Source organism: Eschrichtius robustus, chromosome 17, assembly GCF_028021215.1.
Source record: "Eschrichtius robustus isolate mEscRob2 chromosome 17, mEscRob2.pri, whole genome shotgun sequence".
NCBI lineage: Eukaryota > Metazoa > Chordata > Mammalia > Artiodactyla > Eschrichtiidae > Eschrichtius > Eschrichtius robustus.
Window position 1 is genome coordinate 30113002 of NC_090840.1, and position 24974 is coordinate 30137975.

The 24974-nt window shown below is 34.0% G+C and overlaps 1 protein-coding gene across 2 annotated transcripts in view; it reads left to right on the forward strand.

Annotated features, from left to right (window-relative positions):
- The window catches only part of CPNE3 (copine 3), a 44277-nt gene that overhangs the window by 13289 nt on the left and 6014 nt on the right, over positions 1-24974 (forward strand). The window contains exons 2-14 of one of the 2 annotated variants that reach the window (XM_068525873.1): positions 90-229; positions 502-681; positions 2073-2147; positions 3381-3452; positions 7338-7421; positions 9200-9289; positions 13047-13145; positions 15771-15857; positions 16559-16618; positions 17162-17295; positions 21355-21409; positions 21492-21543; positions 24291-24424. In XM_068525873.1, coding sequence (XP_068381974.1) covers positions 98-229; positions 502-681; positions 2073-2147; positions 3381-3452; positions 7338-7421; positions 9200-9289; positions 13047-13145; positions 15771-15857; positions 16559-16618; positions 17162-17295; positions 21355-21409; positions 21492-21543; positions 24291-24424 — 1254 coding nt within the window. In that variant the 5' untranslated portion in view covers positions 90-97. Of the gene's footprint in view, positions 1-89; positions 230-492; positions 682-2072; positions 2148-3380; positions 3453-7337; positions 7422-9199; positions 9290-13046; positions 13146-15770; positions 15858-16558; positions 16619-17161; positions 17296-21354; positions 21410-21491; positions 21544-24290; positions 24425-24974 lie in introns of those variants that run through there. The other variant, XM_068525874.1, reaches the window with a different exon arrangement.

Sequence of the window (24974 nt, forward strand, 5' to 3'; positions counted from 1 at the left end):
ACTGGATTGCCAGGGAATTCCCAAGGAATGCATGTGCTTCTTAAAGGCACCATTTCACTGGCTTTCTCATTTCTTTGTTTTTCTCACAGCTCAAGAGATGGCTGCCCAGTGTGTCACAAAGGTGGAGCTGAATATTTCCTGTGACAATCTTTTGGATAAAGATGTAGGGTCAAAGTCAGACCCTTTATGTGTGTTATTTTTGAATACGAGTGGTCAACAGTGGTATGAGGTAATGTTAAATACTTGTAGGTGAAAAGCAATCTGTATTGCTCTTTTGATAATATGAAGAGTTTATTAAAAATGTTAAAAATAATAAAACCATCTCATCTGTTAATGCAGTTTTTTGGGCAAGTTTGTCCTTGATTGTGAAATTTTTCATACACATATAGACACTTCCTTTAGCTACCATGCCTGTATTTAGTTACATGTAGTATGTAAAGATATTAAACAAATGCACCTTTGATCTGAAGAAACTTTTTTATTTTGGGGGAGTGAATATAGGTTGAGCGCACAGAGAGGATTAAGAATTGCTTGAATCCCAAATTTTCCAAGACATTTATTATTGATTACTACTTTGAAGTGGTTCAGAAATTGAAATTTGGGATTTATGACATTGACAACAAAACTATCGAGCTGAGTGATGACGACTTCTTAGGAGAATGTGAATGTACCCTTGGACAAGTGAGTATATATAGTATAAATGTTTTGTCTAAATTTGAACCAAAGAATTGGGTGTTTCTGATAAGTGCTCATTAGTTTAATTGCTAAAGTTGAAAAGCACTGTAATCGCTTTAAAGACTGAGTTCATATATTAGTATGTTTGGCTGGAACATTATAGAATTTATCTTATTTTTCATGAGAGTAGGGACCATGTGTGTATGGGTGTTTCATTCAACATTTCAATAAATAATACCATTGCTCTAACTGCTTGTCTGCTGTTTACAGATTTCAGTACATTATTGTTCTTATGTTTAAGTCATAAATGCTGTCAAAGTAACAGTAGCTTCTCTGATGCTCTAACTAGCATGACTGGTGCCCCTTGACCACCCCTGCCCCAGCACCATCCCTTTACCTGGCTTGCTCCTCCTCTAACCTTAGGTATAGACCTTACTCCCCCTAGCAAGCCTTCTCTGATGCCCTAGAGTAGTTTGGATCACCTCCATGTGCTCGCTTGGTCCTCTCTACCGCTTCTACCTTAACACTCACCATATTTTATTGTAGTTGCTTAATTGTCTGTCTTTCTAGGCTGTGACAGGTTGGGTCAGAGCAGGGGTGTGTCTGTGGGCTCACCGTTGTGCTTCTAGCTCAGTTTGACTTGTAAGGAGAGATCATGACCATTTATGATAGAATGGGGAAGGCTTCAGGAGGGAGGAGTCATTTTTTTTTCAGTGGGTGACATCTATTTGTAAGATTTGTCTTTTATGAGTTTATTTTTTAGTGTTGAATTTTTTGGAGATCATGGTATTTCCTGTGTCTCAAGGACAACATGGAGCTGATCAGTTTTCTCAAACTTTGATAAATAGTATCAAAGAGAAAATTAAAGAAGTATTTATTGTTTGGAAAAAAATCAGACTGTATCTAAAATTATAATAAATTTGAGAAATACATCTATTTGAGAGTACCTAGGTCTACTATATTATTTTAATCAAAATGATATCTTGTGGGGATTATATACTGAAGTTACGTGTCAGCTGAAAAATTGAATCCCATTTATTGAGTATTCTAAGACCCACCTCTTACCTACAGGGGTTTCATTTCAGCTCAGTGATTTGTATATGTGATGAGAATCTGGCCCTCTTTTTTCATTACAAGGAAGGATTTAACTTTGAAGTAGTCGATAAAGAAACTAGTGGGTGGGGAGATTTTATCTATCAGGATTGGCTCCTTGGAAATCTTTTTCAGTGGGTGTAGATGCATTTTATAATCTCTAAGTCTTTAAGGAATGGACTTAATGTTTCCATTTCTGATGACTTTAAGTGAACTTTATACTCAACCCTTTTTGAAACCATTCAGTCTAAACATTCACATGTTGAAGTGAAATAGCTCTTTCTATCACTTTCCAATTTTAACAGATTGTTTCCAGTAAGAAACTAACTCGACCACTGGTGCTTAAAAATGGCAGACCTGCAGGGAAAGGAAGCATTACGGTAACGATAAGATATTTGTCTTTTTTCCTCCGAAGATTTAGCATAATAGGACATGCTAAAACTGTATATATCAGACAGATATTCCACAGCCGTGCTTTATCGTTTGATCCCAAATGTTGCCTTGCCTTAAAGTGATCACAACTGGAAACTGTGTTGTGCCAAAAAGAAAGAAAAATGCAGTGTGGGAATCCCTTCTTTGAGTTTTTTAAGTTGCCTATAGAGTCAGGCACATCTTGGTAATGCTTGCCTGTCCCCGATGGAAGCGTAAATTCCCAAGTGAGAAAGAAATTACTTAATAATCTGAATGGATCAATTTGGCTCTCAACAAAGCAAACATGGCAGAGACTTTCTGTAATGGTTTTGATTCCAGAATGATCTCGTATTATGACATGGCCATTGAACCTCTTAACCATGTTTCTTTTGTGCTTGCACTTTGCTGTCCAAATTTTCCATTGCTGATTACTGGACCTGGGCAAATGAATATATGCATTATCTTGTTTCAGATTTCAAATTATATAATGCCATGCTTTTACATATTTTATCTTCTAGAGTTTCTGTCCAGGTAGTCACTGCCTGAAGAGATAGTTGTTTTACTTTAGCTCTGCCTGAGAAGGCTGGCTCTCTGAGAAAGCCATGTTTGAAGATTATTACGATTATCAAACACATTTCTCTGAGCAGCTGTTTTGCCCTAGTTTAGATTCCTGAGGCATAAGAATGTTCAGTCTTTTGAGGGTGTTGACTTCTGTGTGTGGGACAGAGATCATTATCAGTAGTTAGCTTTATTGCTTTTGGGGTCATGATAGCCTGGAATTTATTTTTAAGTAGAATAAGTCTTTCAGTTACCTTGGATGAAAAATATTGATCTGATATTTGAATTTATAATGTGTGATTTACTCATGCTTCTCAATGTTTGGAGAGCTCTCACTAGTGTTGTGCAATCTTCCAGGGCTTTGATTTTTCACTGGAAGAGGGAAGATCCAGTTTGGGCAACAACATTGAAAAGGAAGTTGCATAATGCAGGCTAGGCATATTTTGGGAAAATATTTATTTCACATGCATAAAAGAAATAGTGATAAATCTTTCTTAATGGTACCATTTTGTTATTAAACCTTTTAGAATTCACTTATATTAGTATAGACTTTATATACCATTAGATAACAGAATAATTCAGTACTTCCTGAGTATATCAAAATCCCCAAAACATTTTCTTTCACTTACCTTGTCTACTCATAGATTTCAGCTGAAGAAATAAAGGATAACAGAGCTGTCTTGTTTGAAATGGAAGCAAGAAAACTGGATAATAAGGTAGGTAGGTGATACAGATTTCAACAAGGGTATCATGTTTTGCCTCACATTGATTCCTTTTTGAGAAAATAATAATGGAATTAATATTATGAACTCTGTCATCTAAGCATCACTTTGAGTGTTAGTTACTCCCAAATTCTGCTTTCTGTTTGTGTGTGTGTTTAAGCAGAAGCCATTTCTCTTTACCTCTTTCCTCTAGATGTAATCAAAGTGTTTGTATAGCTTAAAAGAGGAATTAATACAATCATTAATGTTACTGTAAGAGGCATTTGAGAGTGTATTTGGATTACTTAAGGAAAAAAGTGAAAATTCCATGCTTTGTTAATTAGATTTTCCTCTTTGCGTTCAACAGTCAATTTTTTTTGAAGAATGAGTACCAGTACATAAGTACACAACAGTTTAGTTTATAGCATGGATTGGAATAATTCTTTGAGTGATTTTTGTATATAATCCTGTAATCCAACCAATAGTCTTCATCATTTTCATATACTTTACAATTCAGTGTGCAAATATCTTAGACTAGTAGCCAGTATCTTTTTTTTTTGGACAAGTTTAAACATATACAAAAATAGAAAAGCATTTTTAAAAAATCTCATGTTCCCACCACCTATCTTTAACAGTTTTAACTCATGACCAATTTTGTCTCATCCCTACCCATATCTACTTTCTCTCCTCCCAGACGTCACATCAGTTCATCCATATATGTTTTGGTGTATCTCTAAGGACTTTTAAAATAATATAATTCGTTAATATGTCTCTTAAATTTTTTTAATCTATAAATTCTCCCCTTCCTTTTACTTCTTCCCTTCCTCCCTCTCTTCCTCTCTTATTCCCTCTCTCTCTCCCCCTCCCTCCTATCCATCCATCCATCCATGGAATTTATTCAATAAACTGACTCCTTTGTCCTATAGAAGTTTCCACACACTGCATAAGCTAATTAAATCCCTGTGGTGTCATGTAACATGTTCATCTCTCCACCTTTATTTCCTGATTTCTGTAAGCTGGAATTGAATATAGAGGTATGATCTGGTGGTATCTTGAATTGGTATGAGGTTCATAGGTGGTGGCATTAATTCCATCAAGAGGCACACATTGTCAAGTTCTGTCTTTTGGGGTATTAGTGACCATTGATGACAACTACCTAGATATATTATTTTATTAAGGGTCTTAAAATAGTGATATTATCATGCTATCATTGCTTCTTCATTTACTTGTGAGAATACTTCTACAGAGAGAAATATTCTTCTTCACATTAGGTATTTATTTATTCTGAGATACAGTTTGTCCAGACAAGGCAAGTTGAAATGTTTGATTTTTTTTTTATCATATTTACCATTTTTCAAAATAATAAATTCCTCTATATGTGACCAATGAGGACTTTTTTTTTAAATTCTTAGTATTGCTGTGAACTATATTGATTAATTCTTATTGATGCCTAAAGTATCCCAACTTTAGCCTATGGGAGGGAACCTATTTAAGTTTGTTCATGAGACCATTTGGCATGACCCGAGAGGTCTCTGGATAGCTTCCTGCTCTGTGGCATGACAAATGTTCCAGGCTTATTTTATCTAATTTCTGCTCCAGATTGACAGATGAAAGGGAGCCTTTCTACAATGAGTCCACAATGTGGTACTAGAAGTGCTTAACATTTATTGATGGTTGTCACTCATCGTTTCTAGGATTTTTCAGTGGACAGATATAGGAAAGTCTTTTCTTTTTTAAGGGAAACTAAATCATATATTTGTACAACAATTTCCAATTCAGATGTAGAATTACAAGGCTGTATTTCTTTAATTCTGTAGTTAACACCTCTTTTCACTTATTTCAAAAATGTTGATTCCCAAAGATACTAACATAATTGCTTACCTGTTTTGTCCTATATAATATCTAATAGTTTAAGAATATAAATATTCATGTTATAATTAAAATATTTTTACTGAAAACAGTTTGAGCTTTCTTTGAAGTTCTTTTTGTCTTTAGGCTTATATATTCCACTTGAGTTCTACAGTTCAACTCTTGTGTTTCAAATAATTCTTCTCTGAATGGTTATGCTATAACATTAACACATAATCGAATTTTGCTTTTGATATTTAGGGATTGCTTTACAATTGTTTTTTTGATTTAATTTTGTTTTACCATCATGTATAAGATGGTTCCAAAGCCAAATCTACAAAACAAGGTATGTTCAAGAAATTTAGCTTCTTCCCCTGTCTGCTCTATATTTTTTTCTCTTTCCTGGCTGTATGTAATACTTTTTTAAAATTTATATTTTATGGTTTAATCCTTCATATTCCAAAAAGAATAAGGTTTTTTTGGTGTGTCTATACATGTGCATATGTATATGTATGTCTGTGTGTATATATAAACATACAAATAGACATACATGTGTATACCTATATAGATAGATATGTGTGTGCATGTGTGTATGTATGTATTTATATTTATATTCCCCAGTCTCAGCCCGTGAGTAAGTGTAGCATAATATATTATGCATACGTTCCTCTACCTTGCTTTTTTGACTTAACTTATCCCAGAGTCGGGGACTTTTAATTCTTATTTTAGTTCTACTACTGTCATATTAATGAACTTTCAAACAAGGTCTGTTTTCTGACCCTCAGTATGGTAATAGTGATATTCTGCCTTTCTCAAAAGATTATTTCTAAGATAAGTGAGACAGAGCATGTTAATGTGTTTTTGGAAAGTTAACTTCTCTATGTATAATGCTGTTCTTAGTTCTATAAAATGAGGCATAGAGAGGCTTATTACATTACTTAAGGTTCTTCTTAGAGATAAGATTAAATTTTAAAAGTTCTGCTTAGTCTTTGTGTTTATATTTTTGACTGTGCCGAAGGTGCTACTTTCTTAACATTAGACTGTGCTGAGGAAGGAAGTAATATTATCTTCTTAATTTAATACTGAGGTAAATTCAGGACTGAAAAAAATCTTCAGTTTAGCGACATATCTGCGTATATTACTGTGAGATTAACAGGTGTCCTTTCGATTTCACAAATAATAAGTAATATATGCTAAGGAGTATAGAAATTTCAAAATGAAGATAAATAAAAATGAGAAAATAAAATCATCCACAGTCTTACTAACTGAGTTTTACCTCTGGGAACGATTTGTACATTCTTCCAGAATTTTATCTCCCTGTGTAAGAGTGTGTGTGTGTGTGCGTGTGTGTGTGTAAGATGGCGATAAGGGTATTTTTGAACACTCATTGTACTTGAGCATTATACAGGAGTGCTGTGCTGTGGTGAATTACAGAGGAAATAGGGAATGCACTTTGTGCCCTTGAAGTACTTCTGTTGTGCATTCCACATATCTACTTGTGTGTGCTCCCTTGTGTGTGTAAAGAAATGTGTGGGATTGCTGAAGGAGTATTGGACATAGAAGGGTAAGATACGAACTCAAGACTCAGATCCATCAATTAATTAGTTGTGTGATCTTGGCAAAGTCATTTAAGTCCTCTGAATCCATTTTCTCTTTCTGTCTCTCATGGAGTTAGTATGACTAATGTATGGGATCATTTATATAAAACTACTCAGTGCTATGTGAATGAATGAACACTGTTAATAATGAAAACAAGCTAAAAACGTATTGATAACGGGTCCTATTGATCATTGTATTTTAAAGCCATCATGTAAGGGTGTGATACACAGGATTATGAGCATTTATCACAAGTGCCTTAAAAGTTCTCCTAGTAGACTTGAGCAGGCTCATATGTTTGTGAGGAAGGTGTTGGGATTTGTATTTACTACTGTATTGTACTGTATATATCTTTACTATAGAGTTAAACTTCAGGTACTGCTAACATGTAACATGTATAAAGTGTGGTTTCACATGGTTTAGGAGGAGAATAATTGCTTTTTTATTTTAATGTAGGATCTATTTGGAAAGTCAGATCCATACCTGGAATTCCACAAGCAGATGTCTGATGGAAACTGGCTAATGGTTCATCGAACAGAGGTGAATATCTGAACTTGAAAAGTAGGGTTGAGGTTTCCTTTGGAATTGTAGTAATCTGAATTTTTTAAAATTATGTATTTATAAAAATATTAATCTGAGTTCAGACATATATAATTGCCAGAGACACAAAGTCAGCATGCTCATTTTTTTTCTTTTAATGAGAAGGTGCTACTATGCTTAATTTTTAAAACCCTATAAAGAACACTAAAATGTATACAAGTGTATCCCTCACCTAGATTTATCAAATGGTCATAACTGCATACATGTGTGTTCTCTATCTCTCTCTCACACATATCCATGCCCTTTTGCAAAACTATCCTAATGTAGGCTGCAGACATCATGGCTTTTCACCTTTAAATGCTACAGTAGGTATTTCTCAAGAACAAGGACATTTCTCTACACCTCCATAACTGAGAGCATTAACACTGATTTAGTAACATCATCTAATATACGATTCATCTTCAGATCTCCCCAATTTTCCCACGTTTTATATATGTTTTGTTTTGTTTTGTTTAATACAGGATCCAATCGAGGTTCACGTTTTGCATTTGGCTATTATGTTCCCAATATAGTCCTCTTCTCCCTACATCCCTTATACCTTCAGGCTATGAATCTCTTGAGTAATCAAGATCAGTATGTCCAACATACTGGATTCTTTTGTTTCCTCACAATTAGGTCCAGATCAAACATTTCCATCAAGAACACAGTATGTGTATCTTCCATCATCAGGATGTGTCAGGATGCCCAGTACTGATGATTCCAGTCTGGGCTACTAGGTTAAGCTGGTGACCACCAGATTGTGCCATGATAAAGTCTCACTTTTTTCCTTTTGTAATTAATAAGTGATAGCAGTGTGATTCTTTGAGACTGCATGAATAACCTCCATTTCACCCAGTGGTCTTCGCATCCACTGATGATCCATACCTGAATCACTTATATTGGGGGTTGCAGATACTCGTATCTCTCTCACTTTTTATTTTTAGTATCATTATAGACTCATGGATTGTTATAGTATATTCACTGTGTTTATAATCCATTACTGTCATGAATTTTGCTGCTCATATTAATCCAAATTTGACCAGGAAGAGCTCCTTCAAATGGTTCTTGGGTTCTTTTAACATGACTCCATTAGTCTTTAAGCAGTCTCTTATTTTATGTGAAATTATGTTCTTAATTCAATGTGTACTTAACCTATCCCAAGTCTGGAATGAGCTATTTCTCTTATGGAACCCTATTCCTTTAAGAGGGTAGTAGTATTTGGACAGTAGGGTATATGAGTGCTCATTCTACTGGGATGTCGTTGTTTTTAGACCTTTTCAACGGACACAACTGAGAAATATGTATATATGTTTATTATATATACATATTTTTAAAATTTTAAATTATGAATTTAGACTATTTTTCCAATTCACAACCAACATAGAAAGGTTCTTTCTCAACCTTTCTTATTCCATATTTGAATCTTATGTCCTGCTGTGAAAACTCTGGTTTCCAACAAAACCAATAATCTTCTCTAATTTTTAAGTACACCTTATAAAGGGTGGACATATTTCCCAGTTTTGTTCTTTCTCACAATGTATCACAATTAGACAATCTATCACATTTTTCATGTAACAGGTATATAATATTATCCTAGCTAGGTTTTCATTGACAAAGTTGGGTGGGTGAAGAGGTGAAGGATGAATGATGAGAGTGGTGGGACTCTAAGAAAGGCAAGAACAGAGCATTAATGAATGGAATATTTTTCTAACTTGTCTTTAAATCTTTTTTTTTTATAGGTTATTAAAAACAACTTGAATCCTGTTTGGAGGCCTTTTAAAATCTCTCTTAACTCCCTGTGCTATGGAGATATGGATAAAACTATTAAGGTAATTTGAAATTATACATATATTATATATATACACACACTCACTGCTTTTATAAATTAATTCATTAGATAGTATTTAAAGAAAGAAATGTTTGAATTTCATTTACGTTATGAATAATAAAATAGAAATGTTTCTGGTAAGTAGTCAGTTTGAAGGAGCAGACATTTTGAGTGATCTGTTGACCTGTTGCTTAATCAAACATTGTGATTTTTATTTTTTTAAATAAAATATTTAATTTAAGTCTTCCTTTTAATAAGATTCCTCTGCTCTGTGAATAGGAACCTTTAACTACACTCTTTGCCTTTGGTGTGTCCTTTGCAGATAAAAACAGATGTTACTTTAACTGAGAACCCAGAGCTTCCCCCTGCCCTTAGCACAGAGCAGAATAGTGGTGACATTTTCTGTCACTGATTTTTTTCACAGTAAGATAAAATTTATTAAAACATTTGGATGGCTTTAGTTGTAGAGTTTTTAGAGGAAAGCAGAGTGGGAACAGGGAGCAGAAGCAGATAGCTAAGAATTTTTTTTAATGTTTTCACTTATAGCCGTTTATCAAAATAGATACATTATTTTTAAGACACTTTTATACTAGAGTCACTTCTTTACATAAGATTCCAGATAGAACCCTTTTCTTATGTTCAGAAGTCAGCAAACTGAGGTGAGTTTTTTGTTTATTTGGTTTTTTTGTTTGTTTGTTTTTGTTTTGATAATTAGTATGGTGAAAGCAGGAAAGGTGATGGCCTGGAACAAGCAAAGGACTTAGAGTCAAACCGTAGTCCAAGACTTGACTTAGGCCCTTAACCAGCTAAGGGATCTTGGGCAGGTTATCTAACTTCTTTACTTATATAGTAGAGAAAATACTGTCTCCATAACAAAATAACGTAACGATTAAATTAATGAAAGTGAAAAGTTTTATAAACTCTTAAACACAGTAGAGGTGCTGTTATTATTGAAAACTACTTCATTTCTTAGATCCATAAATTTTGTCCTCAGTTTGCAGAGAACTTTAAAAATCAATGAGTGTGATTTGTGTGATATTTCAAATAGCAGTGAATGTCTAGCTACAAAGTAAATAATAGAAAAGTAGCTTTACAAATTACTTTTTACTGTTATATTAAATCTAGAACTTTTGCTTTTCACATTAAAAATAGTAAGTTGAAGCTTCATTAGATCTGAGAAGCAAGAAAGGCTGGGGAAAAAAGATGCCTAAACCATAACTATTTGATTGATTGTAATAATATGTTAACAATGAAACAATGTTTTTTTAAACTTTTTTTTTTATGCACAGTGGCATGCTTACAGGGCTATTTTGTTATAGTAAGTAAATTGATTTTCTGAGCTTTCTCTGATGAATGTCTTCCAATTCTTAAAAGTTTCTCCATTTGTTTTAACTATATACAACTTGGTTTGCCACACCATCACTGTCTTTATTTCTTTAGCTCTATATTTCTTTGCAATATCAGAAAGTCATGCATCAGTGATTCTCTTGGTGTTTGGAAATTGGTTAGAGTTGTAGTAAAGAGTTATAGAGCAGAGAATAGAGTCAGAATCATCAGTTTCTTTGCTGCAGTATGAACGTGCCAGTGTTATCACTCTAGCATGTATTATTATTTTCATAAAATCGTGCAAATAAGAAAAATAATCATGCATGCCTAAACGGGGAATGCCTTAGTGAATGTAGTATTGTGTGATGTGTGCATTCTTTTACATGTATACATATGCACATATGTATATATGCATACATTTCAGTTTCACAAACACTGCTGATGGTGTTGTTTAAAACAGCCAATATTACTAGTTTTTAAATTCTTGAGAAGAGAAATTAAATGACACAAATCATTACATCATTTACCTCAAGCTGTATCTGAACATATGCCAGCATTATAAATGTCACATTTTCCTTTAGCATCAAACATTTGCCTTTAATGAGGCAACTGTGAACTTTTCTTATATATTTATTGTAGTGAGTTATTGGGAATTACATTTTAAAAATGTTTTTAAACTCCCTGAAGTTTCGGACAGTCTAAACATGAATAGTTTTAGCTCGTCCATAAGCTTTGTTTGAATAAAATCTTGGCCTTATCAAAGCTTGATCTTGTTGTCTTAGGTATAAATTGGAGTTTCCTGAGTGCAAGCCTAAAATGTAACATTCTGTTTTCCATAATAAAAAAAAAAGACTCTTAAAAATGAAATTATTAAAATATTAAGATTGTTTTGACTTTTTCTTAATTTTAGTTCCTCTAGAAAAAATTATTAAGGTCATTAATTTTCTTTTCTGTCAGATAAAGGGCTTTTGGTTTAAAAATTGAGTATCGGATATGTAGGGCAAGAGCTAGCAGGTCAGAATTGGTCAGTGACTGAAGTGCTGGGAACAAATAAAAACCCTTACTGTTGCTCAAAATTGCAGTTCTAGACCTTGTTTGTTTTTATTTATTGATTGTTTGATTTTTAGTCTTCCTGAATAATAATGAAAATATAGGGGGTGAAAGACTTCCTGTTATGATAAACACTGAATTCACCTCTTAGAGAACTGAGAAGAAAATAAATCACTTTGCTAGGTGAATATATATAAATCCTGAGCATTTTAGCTTGGTGATTAATATAACTTTGTAAAGGATTATAGCAGGATGGAAGATTGGCATAGGGTAGATGCAAATTGCTTCCCAGTTACAGGCTTTTATTTTAAATCATAGGCTCTAGAAGGATTCAAAAGTTTCCTTGGTACAGATTTACTTAGTTGGTTACCACACAAGATATGTCATCTTCTAAGACTATTTAATTCTTCTGCTACCTGACAAGCCTCAGTAGACAGTGTGTGCAATGCATGCAATAAATGTTTGCAGAAAGAAATGTTTGAAATTACAAAGCACTATAAAAACATCGGTTATTTATGATCACAGTGAACACCTCTGTTTGCTAAGAGTTCACACCACCTTATTTTCTCATTGCAATGAATATTCAAGTATTCTTGTGAATATTTACTCTGGCTACATCTGTCAACCTGGTGCAAAACTACATGGAAATCAAATACCCTCAGCTCTCTTCTGTCTGCTTCAAGAAAGAGCGAGCCTTTAATGAGAGCCATAGCCAAGATTCCTGTCTTACATGGAAATAAAATAGTTATGACCCAGTATAGATACTTCCTCAGTGGATTAAAAACAGTCTTCCTGGAATTTTCCTTTTCATTGTGAGAGTTGTGATCCTCAGCATAATGCAAATCTGACTTCATCATATCTAACTCCTAATAGAAGCCTAACCTCACCAAATTGCAGCTAATGAAATACGTTTTCCATAGTTACTAATCATCTAGAATTTAATTATACAATTTTTAGCTGCCTAGGATACTGACTTCCTTTCTTCCTCCAGATAGATAGTGGCTTTTAGCCATTGTAAAATGATAACAAGGTAAAAAGCAGATGAGAAAGAAGGTCTAATTCCATTTTGATTTTATCAGCACTTGTAAAGGCATGTACAGGAACTGGAAACTGCTTAATGTGGAATTTGAACAGTATTTGTGTTTTTCATCTGCCTGTGATGTGTCCTAGAACCCCATTCCAAGAATAGCGAGTGTTTGAAAGTGTTTCAGTATTGTTCCTCTAGGAAGTTAGTTCCTACTTCTCCAAGTAGGACTGTATGTTAAACATTTTCACTAATTTTAATTAAAAGTACACTTCTTGGTAAGTCCCATTTATTGCAGCCAATACTTTTTAACAAAATTATATTGATTTTTATATATTTTTATTATACTTACTTCTAGGTAGAGTGTTATGATTATGACAATGATGGGTCCCATGATCTCATTGGAACATTTCAAACCACCATGACAAAACTGAAAGAAGCCTCCAGAAATTCACCTGTAAGTTGCATCCTTGTCATTTGCATATACCTTATAGTTTGGCCCTGTATTTATTCATTTTTTTCTCTTGGCATAGAAAATAGTTTTCCATGCTTTTACTCTATATTATGTAATGCTCTGAAGTCTGTGGATTTTATTTGTTTAGTAGTTGCATGATCCAAAATTCTTACTTGGGATGAGTTTTCATTTATGTTTAGAGGTTTGGTTTCCTTTGTCTTCAGACAATTTATATGGTTTGATTGAAAATCCTTTGTTTTAAAGATCTTGGCATTTCACTGGTCACAATAATTAATATCTACACTAGACAAATACCTGGACTTGAATTGGGTTCATTTGTTCTTCTTTTGGACATTTTACAAATTGGCTTTTACATTCTGCCTGTGGCTTTCCTCTCTGACTTGACCTCGCCCAAGGGAAGGATAAAAGCATAGTTACGCTATTTCAAATTATGTAATATTAAGCTGCCATCTAATGGTACTAATTTTGTTAGGATCATTTGTCTACCTTAACTACGTTCAGTTTATTAGTTATCATCCCCACACATTTCTAAGATTGTTTCTTGAAACTTTTCTGTCTGTAAGGCAAAGTGCCTAAAAACTATTCCAAAGTGTTGTTTCCCTCTTATTTACCTTTCTAGTTTGAATAAGATATGTTGTTAATTCTCTTTATAGCTTACTTAGAATAATATGAAATGTTTATTACCTGCTTAGAGACCTGAATAATGCTCCTGTATACAGCATTTGCTTCTGAAAATCTAAACATGAGGTTTAAAAGGTAAGAGATTATGGTCAGGTGGGAAGGTCTTTTTTACGAAGTCATGTAAGTGAGGTGACGCAAAAGAGGATACTGCTGGTTTTAGATAAAAACTTAAATACTAAATGAATAAATAAACCTTATTAGCTGTTTGATTTAAATAATTGGGAGAAATGAGTTTTGAACAAACGTAGTGGGACTAGAATTTTCAGTAGGTCATGTAGAGATCTCTAGTCCTGTCCCTACACCCTGGTCACAAAGCCCAGATACTAGAAATAACAGAAGTGCTTGTGTGAAGTAAGGAAGGCTTTCAAATCACACTCAGTGGTTTAAATGCAGAGATTGAGTTGGGTTAACAGTTTGAATTAAAACAACAGCAAAATTCAGCTGTAAATATTCTATTTAAAAAAATTTTTTTTTTATTTTTAAAGGCAGAAATAATGGAAAATAATGAAAATCTGAACATTTAAAATAAAGCAAGCTACCTAAAAGAACTAAATATGAAGAGTCATCTGGATTGTTGTTTCACTGGTTTCAGTTTGTTGTTATTTTCCAGAACCAGTCAGTGACCTGTTTTTAGAAGATAATGAACCAACAGCTAACTGTATAATACTTTATGGGGCATGTAAAGTTCTCCTAAGTCCAGCTAACTTGATCTTTCCCTCCCGCATGACAGAATGAAGCTTTTAATATTGCTGTAGTGACAAGGTTTACCCACTCTTGTTCTTCAAAGACAGGACTTTGTCTTATCAACTCTGTGTTCTCTGTGCCTAGAACAGTGCCTGCCACTTGGGTAGACACTGTAAAAATGTGAATAAATGAGGTGAAGTAATACAGCTTTTTACCAATAACAATTCTGTTTAGGGCATTTCTGCATCTCTAATATTCAATAATTAATATGTATGATAAAGGCTGAGACTCTGGCAAGATCCTGAACTGTCAAGGAATTTTTTTAACATCATTTTGTTTTGTATCATTGTATCAAAAGTATTTTTAAATGTTTGATTCTTCGAAAATTAGTAATGCCTCTGTCCAAAGTATATAAGTTGTTTTCTGTTAACCAGAAGAGGTGACTTATCCAGTATTCATTGAGTATCTCTTATTATTAGGCAAGGCAGTGAGAATTTGAAGGTATAACTTGGAAGTGATTATACCCTAGCTATGGAAAAAAATTAATGAAATGAAATAATTGACAACAATACCAAGTATGTAACTAAATTTTATGTGGTTGTAGAAGTTTAATGAGATAGATGGAGATCAGAGAAGACTAGAACAGGAGTTGATGTTATAGAGGAAGATGACTTTAGCCAAGCCTTACAGAGGGATAAGTGGATAGGAGGTGGAAAGGAAGATGATCTATTTGGGGGAAGAAACTATACAGAGAAGATGTAAGATACTAGATCTACTTCTATACATATTCCCAGTGGAAAGAGATGATCTTTGCTGCATATTTTACCATAGAGTTGGGCTTCATATATTTCTGTTTTCTGATGGTTGGTTTTTTTCTTTTCTAAGCAGTGTATTTTTGTACTTTGTGTGGGTGACAGCTAGAAGTAATGTTTTATTTCCTTTATTATAAAGAAAAAAGGTTATTACTTGGAGCATTTGTAAGGAAATGATCTACAGAGGCAAAATTTATACTTAGGAACTATTTTAAAAGGTACACAATTTTAGAAGTGCTTTTTGGAAATATCACTGATAAATATTTCATATATATGACATAGTATGCAGTTGTTTCAGAGTTGTGTTTTGTAACAGACCTATATCAGTAGGTGGTTTGATTCCAAGAGAAAAAAGTCATTCATTTAAATTTACATTGGCATTTCTTATATCACTAGTAATAATGAACATTTTTGTCTTTTCTTCCTACAGGTTGAATTTGAATGCATAAATGAAAAAAAGAGGCAAAAGAAGAAAAGCTACAAGAATTCAGGTGTTATCAGTGTGAAACAGTGTGAGGTCAGTTTCTCTTGACCACTTACAGTGTAATGAGATCACATTTCGAGTTCTTCTAAATGAACAGTTTGTTTGGACAGTTGAAAATTACATGAGCAACTGGACACCTTTAGGCAAAAGAAGAGAACAGGAAATAGTAGAGAAATCTTCCAAGTAACTTTGCTTCCAAGGTTTGACAACTTTTTAGCAAAGGACAAAGAATATCAAAGTTTTTCATTATCTTAGGAAATATAAGGCACCATTGGCATTTTTCCATCACACTAGTGGAAATGGCTTGACTTAGTGCATCTATCCTGGTCATTATTTCAAGATGAGATGTTATGAGTGAAGGGAAAAAAATCCAAGAGATTTCTTATAAACAAGTGGGAGCTTTTGTTTTTGTTTTTAATCTTGCTTATTATACTTATTAAAGCTCTCAACATATTAGACTCATTACTAGTTTCTTAAAAATTACAGTAAGTGTATTTCATCTTTGGCCATTAATATTCTAATCTTCACATTGCTATAATTATCTTGAAGTAAAATCTTACAGATTCATGACATGTAGGAGCAGGGTGCCTTAAATTCAAATGCAGGGGTGTTTTCCATATGTTTGTATCATATGCTGTTCAGTTTATAGATGGTTAAAAATATATGCCAGAGAGCTCTTTGCTTTTCTTATATAGTAGGAGAGTTTTAATTTTAAGTTTACTATTTGTTTTTAGATTACAGTGGAATGTACATTCCTTGACTATATCATGGGAGGATGTCAACTGAATTTTACTGTGAGTAACACACTGAATTTTTCAAAATAGGGCTGTAACGTGATTTTTTTTTCCCTCCATTTTGCAGTGTTCTTTCTTTCACTGCCAAATTGACTTTGTGATGAAATTTATACAATCTGTTGTGTATGGTCTCCTCAGAGAGTTTGTCTAGATTCACCCTGAAGCTTTAGGCCTTGTTAAATATTTTCTCCTGCAAGAAAGCAGATATGTACAAATCAGTGATTATCCTGCAGTAATTTAAATAATAAAAAGCAGTAATCAAACAAACATACAAAAAAACAAGCCCTATGCCTAAAGCCATGGATGTAATAATCCATGATTTAAGACATCTAGAAAAATAGGGGTAGCAGGTTGCTTCGTGCTGCGGCTTTAATTGTTTGTCTCTGGAAATACCCATAGGCTCAGGCATTTGTTAGGAAATGGCAGTAGCAGGCTCTGGGATGAATGTTTCTGTCTCAAAATTCGATGTTTGTGTTTTCCTGGACATCAAGCAAGGGTGTCCCTGCCTTCATCTCAGTAAGGGCTACAATTGTTATTTGGCAGGTGGGAGTGGACTTCACTGGCTCCAATGGTGATCCAAGGTCTCCCGACTCCCTTCATTACATCAGCCCCAATGGTGTTAATGAGTATTTGACTGCAATCTGGTCTGTGGGACTGGTCATTCAAGATTATGATGCGTGAGTATGACTCCAACACATAACTCCCCAGAAAGGGCAGTTTCTGTATCGTCTGGTGGTTCTCTGATATAGTTGATGGGATAAGGGTGCTGGGGAGGAATAGCTTTCTCCCTAAAATTTCTCTTGTCTTATCTTTTCTATTTTTCCCTTTGTGACAGTCTTAGTGTTTACCTTTGACCTCTAATCTCTGGCTGTGATTAGTTATAATGTATTATATATAGCTTGCTTCTTTAACAGCTGACTGAAGCTGGCAAGGCTTTTGTTTCTTTGATCTGGTTTCCTTGGGGTTTACTCATTTGGAATGTTATCTGTGTAATTGAAGTCCAGAAGACACATTTTGTAAACACTCATAGATGCTATTTCTTAGCATGTCTATTTCCTTGGCAGTCATTGTCAAATTATTTTCTTAACGGTGATTTTCAACAAGTGTTGAAGGATAACTTGACATAATTGCTATAAAATATTTTGAATAGATTCTCAATGGATAGATTTTGACTAGATTTAAATAGGTCCTCTTGAAGGTTTAGTAAACAACAGGAAAAAAATCCACATTATTAATTTTTTGTTCTCAATCTGTTAGGGCACAGTAAAAATTTTCACTTGTTTTTGCCTATTATTTTATGATAAAAGCCCTTACATATTTGATGGAGCTTTTCATTAATTTGTTATGACATTTAAAGAGATGAAATTTTCAGGCAAATGCAAACAAGTCTAAAGCAGGGGTAGCAGTTTCAGTATCAGCCTAATAGAATTTAAGACAAAATTCATTAAATATAATTTAAAAATTACTTTATAGGATACTTTGTTATATAATCCAAAATGAAAATATAACGGTGGACATGTTTAGTAACAGACTGTCAAAATAATTCAATTGAAAATAGCTAGAAATATAATAAAAATTTCAAAGTAACACAGTTGTAATGGGACTTAGATAAAATGTAGAAAATTTACAGGGTTACTTTCTCAGACTGCTTCCTGGAAGGTAACACAAAAGGTTAACTAAAAAAAGTTTACCACATGGAAATTAAAAAAACTCTTAAGTAGTTCTTAGATCAAAGAGGAAATCAAAGTGTAATAACAGACTCTCTAGAAATAAAGGGTAATGAGGCGACTGTACATGGTCCTGTCTTTATAGAGGAAAATTTCTGGCTTTATGTGTTTTATTTTTAAACAAGAATTGAATATAAAATGAACTAGCTTTTCAACAAAATAAAATTAAAGAATAGGAAGAAAAATATAGATATAGCAATAGTAGGAGATTCCATATACATGTTAGCTATTATGTGTCAGAGAAAATTTTAAATCCTTTCTATATGATATTCATCAAATCCTCATACTTAGTTGTGAGATAAGTGCAGTTATCATCTTCATTTTACAGGTGAGAAAACTGAGGCATAGGTGATAAAGTAACTTGTCCAGGGTCACTCAGCTGGTAACTGGCAGAGACAGGACTGAACCTGGGCTGTCTGGCTCCAGAGACAGGCCCTCACAACTCTGCTGTGCTGTGCTTCCTCCAAACACACAAAATAATGACTTGGAAAGTCACCAAATTAATAAATTAAATGAAGAGATGATTCTTTGCAAGTTCAGCAAAGCTTAGGCAAACCTTTGGCAACACTGCCCCCCCAAGAAAAAGAGAAAACATGTAGAATATTCGTTATGAGACAGAGATTATAAGCATAAATTCAGAAAAAAATTAAAAATTATGTTAATGTTCTGTAAAAGCTTATGCTATTTCATTGAAAAATCTAGGTTAAAGGATGTTTTTTTTAGAAAGCTGTAAATTACCAAATTTGACTCAAAGAAGCAGAGAACCTGTATAGACCAGGAACCGTGGAAGGAATGGAGTGGCTGGTCAAAGAGCCTCTCCTCACGAAGGCACCGGCCAAGACAACCTTCATACATAAATTCTACCAAACCTATGAGGAATGAATTCAAACCTGAGAGAATCAAGTGAAAAATATTAGAAAGTGTGAAAGTTTAAAAGGTGGTCAGATACAACATAAAATAAAAAATCAATTTTTCACTAACCAGCAAAAACCAAATGAAGAAATTATAGTGGATAAAAGATCACAATTCATAATGCAATAAAAAATGAGAATGAATTTAGTAAAAGGTCTAGGATCTTTAGTGAGGAAGAACTACAGAATTGTACTGAGGGACAAAGAAGGAAACTTGTTTAAATGGAAAGATATACCACGATTCTAGATAGGCAGATGTCACAATGATGTAAAATATAACATTTCTCCCTATATTAGTCAGTTTTAATCAGAATTGCAGTGGAACCCTGACAAAATGATTCTTAAAATTTTCTAGAGGGTAAAATGAATCAGAATAGTCAAGAAGTTTTTCAGGGAAAAAGAATGAAGGGGAATTTGTTCTAGCAGGTACTAAAACTTATTTTAAAGCTATATATATATATAATTTAATTTAATTTAATTTTTTAGTGGTTTATAACATTATATAAGTTTCATATATACAGTATCATATATTAATTGAGTATGGAACTAGTACATGACCAGTAAAAACAAGTAAGCAGTCTTGAAATAGACCCGAAAGTGTATGTGAATTTAGTGTATGATAGAGATGGCATTTTGGGGGAAAGGGGTTGTAACAGCTGTCAAACTGGACAGGAACTGGATTTGGATCCCTGACTCATGCCTGTGTATGTTAGGATACTATTCTGTATAGACTATAGACAAAATTGCTGAAATGGCTACCCCAGAACAAAGTGGTTTTGACAAAATAGAGGTTTATGTCTCTTTCATGTTGCATCTCTGGAGGTAAGTAGTTCAGGACTGAGAGGGCAGTTCTGCCGCTTATAGCTTCCACCCTGGGTCCGAGGCAGCTGCTGTGATTCTCATGCTCTCTAGCCAGTGGGAAGAGGACCAAGGAACTGAGAATGCATGTACTTTCCCTTTTAGAGTGTGATTGAGAAGTGGCTGACAAATCCCTCTACTCACATCTCCGGCCACCTAACCACTGCCAGCCCAGAGAAGCTAGAGTACAGCTAGTGTGGTTGCCAGTAGCCCACGGGATCCATAATTTAAAAGGAAGAGAATGGATACTGGTGTAGAGTAGCAGTTTCTGCTTCACATCCTACTCCAGATGAATTTCAAGCTTAACATCAAAAACAAAGCTTGGAAGTTCTAGGATAAAATATATGTGAATTGTTTATAATCTTGCAGTGAGGACAGCCTTTAAGCAAGACAGAGAAGGCAAAAATCATGAAAGAATTTTTATGTGTTCACATTTATTAATATTAATAACTAAAAAAGGGAAGATATTTTAAACAAATTTAAAGACAGACTATCGACCGGGAAAAATATCGTGACATATAAGATATAGGTTCTATCCTCAATGCAAAAAGAACCATTAAGAATTAATATAAAAAAGAATATCCCTAGTAGAAAAATTAGTGTAATCATTACAATGTTTTATAATGGCAAGACATAGGATGTCTATCAGTTGGGGGAGAATATCTGTACAGTGGAATACTTAACAGCCATTCACATCATGTTATATATTCTGGTCCATAATTGTCTCTAAACGCTTGGGCCAAATATTCATACACTTTGCTGCAGAAATGTGAGAGTTTTACAATGTTTGGCATTTGTACCATGTTTCTGTGGCCAAATGTATGAATATTCATATTAAGCGACATAAATAAAGGCTATAAATAACTTCATGTCAGTTGAGGTCAGGTTTTGCTGCCAACTGAGTGTTTTTGTAAACAAATGAAAAAACGTGTGCTTTTTAAAACTTTATGGATTTATTTATATATTTATTTAGTTAAATGATAAACAGTGTATAAAGAGTATGTTATAAAATATTAATATAAAGTCCATTTTAATAAGTATAGAGAGAGAGACATTTTTCTCATTCAATGCACAGAAAAATATTTAGAATGAGAGTTGCCAAATATTAACATTGGTTCTAATCTTTGTTTTATTTTTATATTTTTCTAAGATTTCAAATTTTTAGAAAATAAGCTCATATTGGTTTTGTTATGAATAAAGATAAAAATGACCTTTTGCTTTTTTCAAATTTTCTTTTCAGTGATAAGATGTTTCCAGCTTTTGGTTTTGGAGCTCAGATCCCACCTCAGTGGCAGGTAAGAGGAACTCTCATTGCGAAGCTTTGCCTCCTAGCGAAGCAAAACAAGCCTCATCAGTCCTTCTTTCATCTTTTGACAGGTCTCTCATGAATTTCCAATAAACTTTAATCCATCCAATCCCAACTGTAATGGTAAGTTAAAAATAAACATGAATTTTTAAACTGAAAAAAGTTACTCAGATTTCCTCTCTGGGTTTCTTTTTGTGACATATTGAATTTTCTATCATGTAAAGTAGTAGAATTTTACACCAAGTTGGTGGTTAGTATGGTAATGATGATAATGCAAATCACTATGATGATGATGAAGATTGCAGGCTAAATTCTTCTACCTTAAGAGTTTTACTAGAACAAAAGATTCTCAATCTTGAGGGTAGATCCATAAGAATATGCATATTATTTTCACATATAAGTTGATTTTAAAATAAACCTTCAATGGAAACAGGTCATTCAGTATACAGATGCTTTTCTCAGATTAGCAGTTAACTCTCTTTGAAGAAAAAGTGTCTAGCATCAAATTACTTGTTACACAGGGTTCTGTAAGGAGATGGGGTGGGCTAAAGAAACACAGAACTAAGCTCCAAGAGTGGCTTTCCTTTGTGTGGAAAACAGGGACAGGCATTTCTTTCATTTCACTTTTCTGTTTATCCCTCAAATATTCCAGTGCCTCTTCCTTTTTGCCACATTGAGCAATCAACCTAAAATGCCAAATCTCCCACAAAATTATGTAAGACTGAACAGTTTGGAGGAGGAAAAGAGGTAGGGACGTAAAATTGTAGACAATAAGCTAATTTTCTGCAAAGGGTCCTTTTAACAACTATAAAACAGGGGAGAGTGTTCTTTCCTTCCCTTCCTAAATAATATTCATAAAGTAGAAGAGCATGACCATTTTGTTGGGAGTAGTTTGCATTAGGATTTTCTCCTTTTTTCTGAAACTCTTTTCTTGTACTAATTCAGTGTTCTTTAATGCACTTTCAGTGGCTGGTTGTGACCTTTTGTATCCCTAGGCATATGAAACTGGGAATATTTTTCTTTTCAAGAAATGTGCTTCATGCTTATGATGAAATTGGAACAATTTTTGGAATTTGTTGTAATTAGATTTTATTTATTGCAAGAAAATATGGATAACATACCATGGGATAATTCATTTTAGAAGTTCATTTACTCTGTGAGTAACATGAGCCCATCTTTGGGCTGCCACCCAAAGCTGCCACAGCTTTTCTGCTTTTGGTTTAGTCTGGAAAAAATAATCAATTTGATGTTAGACAGAGGAAATACTACACAGAAAAAATACAGCCTTATTTTAAGACAAGGAAGTTTAATCCCCTTTTCCTAATTAATCATCGACCTTAGCTGCCCAGAAAGAACATGTCTAACTTGTTCCTTTGATGCAGTGGAAAGATTTTAGCATAATTTAGTTTTAGTTGAGGAATGGAAGGCAATTGATGTTTATGAAGAAATTTAATTAACAGTTTTGTATATCTTCAGATTGAAAAGCAAGCTAGATGATAGAAATGGAAGAAAATATTACTATTGCTGTGGTTATGGGTTCAATTTTTCTATAGCATATATCATTACAGTAAGATCCTGCTGCTGGCCTATGTTAATATTATTTTTGTAACTACTGGACCGACTAACCTCTAGTTCCAGCCTCACCTTATGCATGTAAAATCACCTCTACATATGAATTAGTTACAGTCTCAAAGGTTATTCATAAGACCACTTATTCCTGAACTCAAAGTGCCTAAGAGGAGTTTATTGGCAAGTGGAGAGACTTGGTCTTGTGAAGCTTTTAAACCAAGTATATGCTTTTCCTCCTTATTGATCTATGTCCTGCTGGACATTTGGTAAGCAAGAGACCTGTTTTGGTTTACACTAAAAGTCTTTTAAGATTTTCTTGTTAATCTTAGCAAAGCACTGTTGGGAATTTCTAGGATTTCTAGTCTCTTAACCTACATCCCAGACACTCTGTTGTGTATTAGGGGCAGATTCATCAGCATGCTTTAATCAGGAATGCCATTCAACTTTTGATAAGTTGTGCTATTGTAATCAACAGTCTCTAAATCTCAGTAACTTGTAATGACAATAATTTATTTCTTGCTCACTTTGCAAATCACTTGATGCTTGGCTAGACTGCTGCGTTGCTCTGTTTCTACTCATTCTGGGTCTCAGGCTGTCTGGGATATGCTGTTCCCACGGCAGAGGGAAAAAGCAAGAGAGCTGGCAAAAACAGGCCGTGATTTTTAAAACATCTGCTTAGACATGGATGTCATATCCATTCATATGCACTGGACAAAGCTAGTCAAATGGGCCTGCCCAGTCTTCCATTACATAATACCCAGCAGGCCTAAGGTGCACCCCATAAATAAATGCTTTAGTGTTTCTGCAGCAAAATGTGATAAATAACCTGGAAGTGAATATTTGCAATTAATATAGTCTACTATACCATGCTTAACCTTATATGATATTTTTGTAGAACCTCTGGTCATATATGCGAAAGTTTTTCCATTTTATCATTTACTTTTTCTTGCCTTGTCATCAGTTGTATGCTGCAGCATTTTTTGTATGGTTCTTTTTCCATCAGAGTCTTATACCCAAAACATATCAAAATTAAGCAATATAACAACCCTACTTTAGACTAATGAATAATTTGGCTGAGGTGAAAGCAAATGCCTTCTACTGGGGGAGAGTAAAGTTTATAGGGTTTTTTTGTGATAGAGCATAGCTATGGAGTTTTGTAATACTATACCTTAGAGAACTCCTGAATATAGAACTTTTGACTGTTTAAAGCACTGTATGTTGGTATATAAATTAGCCAGTATGGTGAATAGTAAACAATTAAATTGTGCTTGAGAATTTTTAATCTTGCTTTTTTTGTCTAGGAATTCAAGGCATTATAGAGGCATATCGGACCTGCCTTCCTCAGATAAAACTCTATGGACCAACTAATTTTTCTCCAATCATAAATCATGTGGCCAGGTTTGCTGCTGCAGCCACACAACAACAGACAGCCTCTGTAAGTGCCCTGTCGCCAGGGGGCAGGGAGAATGTGGATTGGTTGTTGTTCCCAGAGCCATTTTTCTGTTTATTTGGTCTGCTGAGATACAAAGACAGGGCATGAAGCAATGATATGTCATCCTTGGTTTGGGAGTAACATCTGTTATTAAGTTAGTGATCATTAAGAACAAGACAACAACAAAACAACCTGTATACTTATAAGTTTTTTCTCTGTCTTTTGAAATAATTTTCTCAGGTAGGTTCTCAAAAAATTTTTTTTTGAAGTAGCCTTAGCAAGTTTAGGCTTCAGGAGACCTACCACTTCAGTAGCTGTTGCAAAATTACTTACCATACTAAAGAAGTTTGAATTAGAGAGTCATTACCTGTTGGACCTTGGATACCAAACCCCACTCAGCTTCAGTATCCTCAGAAATAAGGGATAAGTACCTCAGGCAGTTGTTGAAAGAGTGAGAGAAGATAATTCATATAAAGTGCACAGTGCCTGAGTCAGAGCAAACACTCAGCACATGATAGCTACTATTATAAATCTTATTTCCATTTTAGACTTA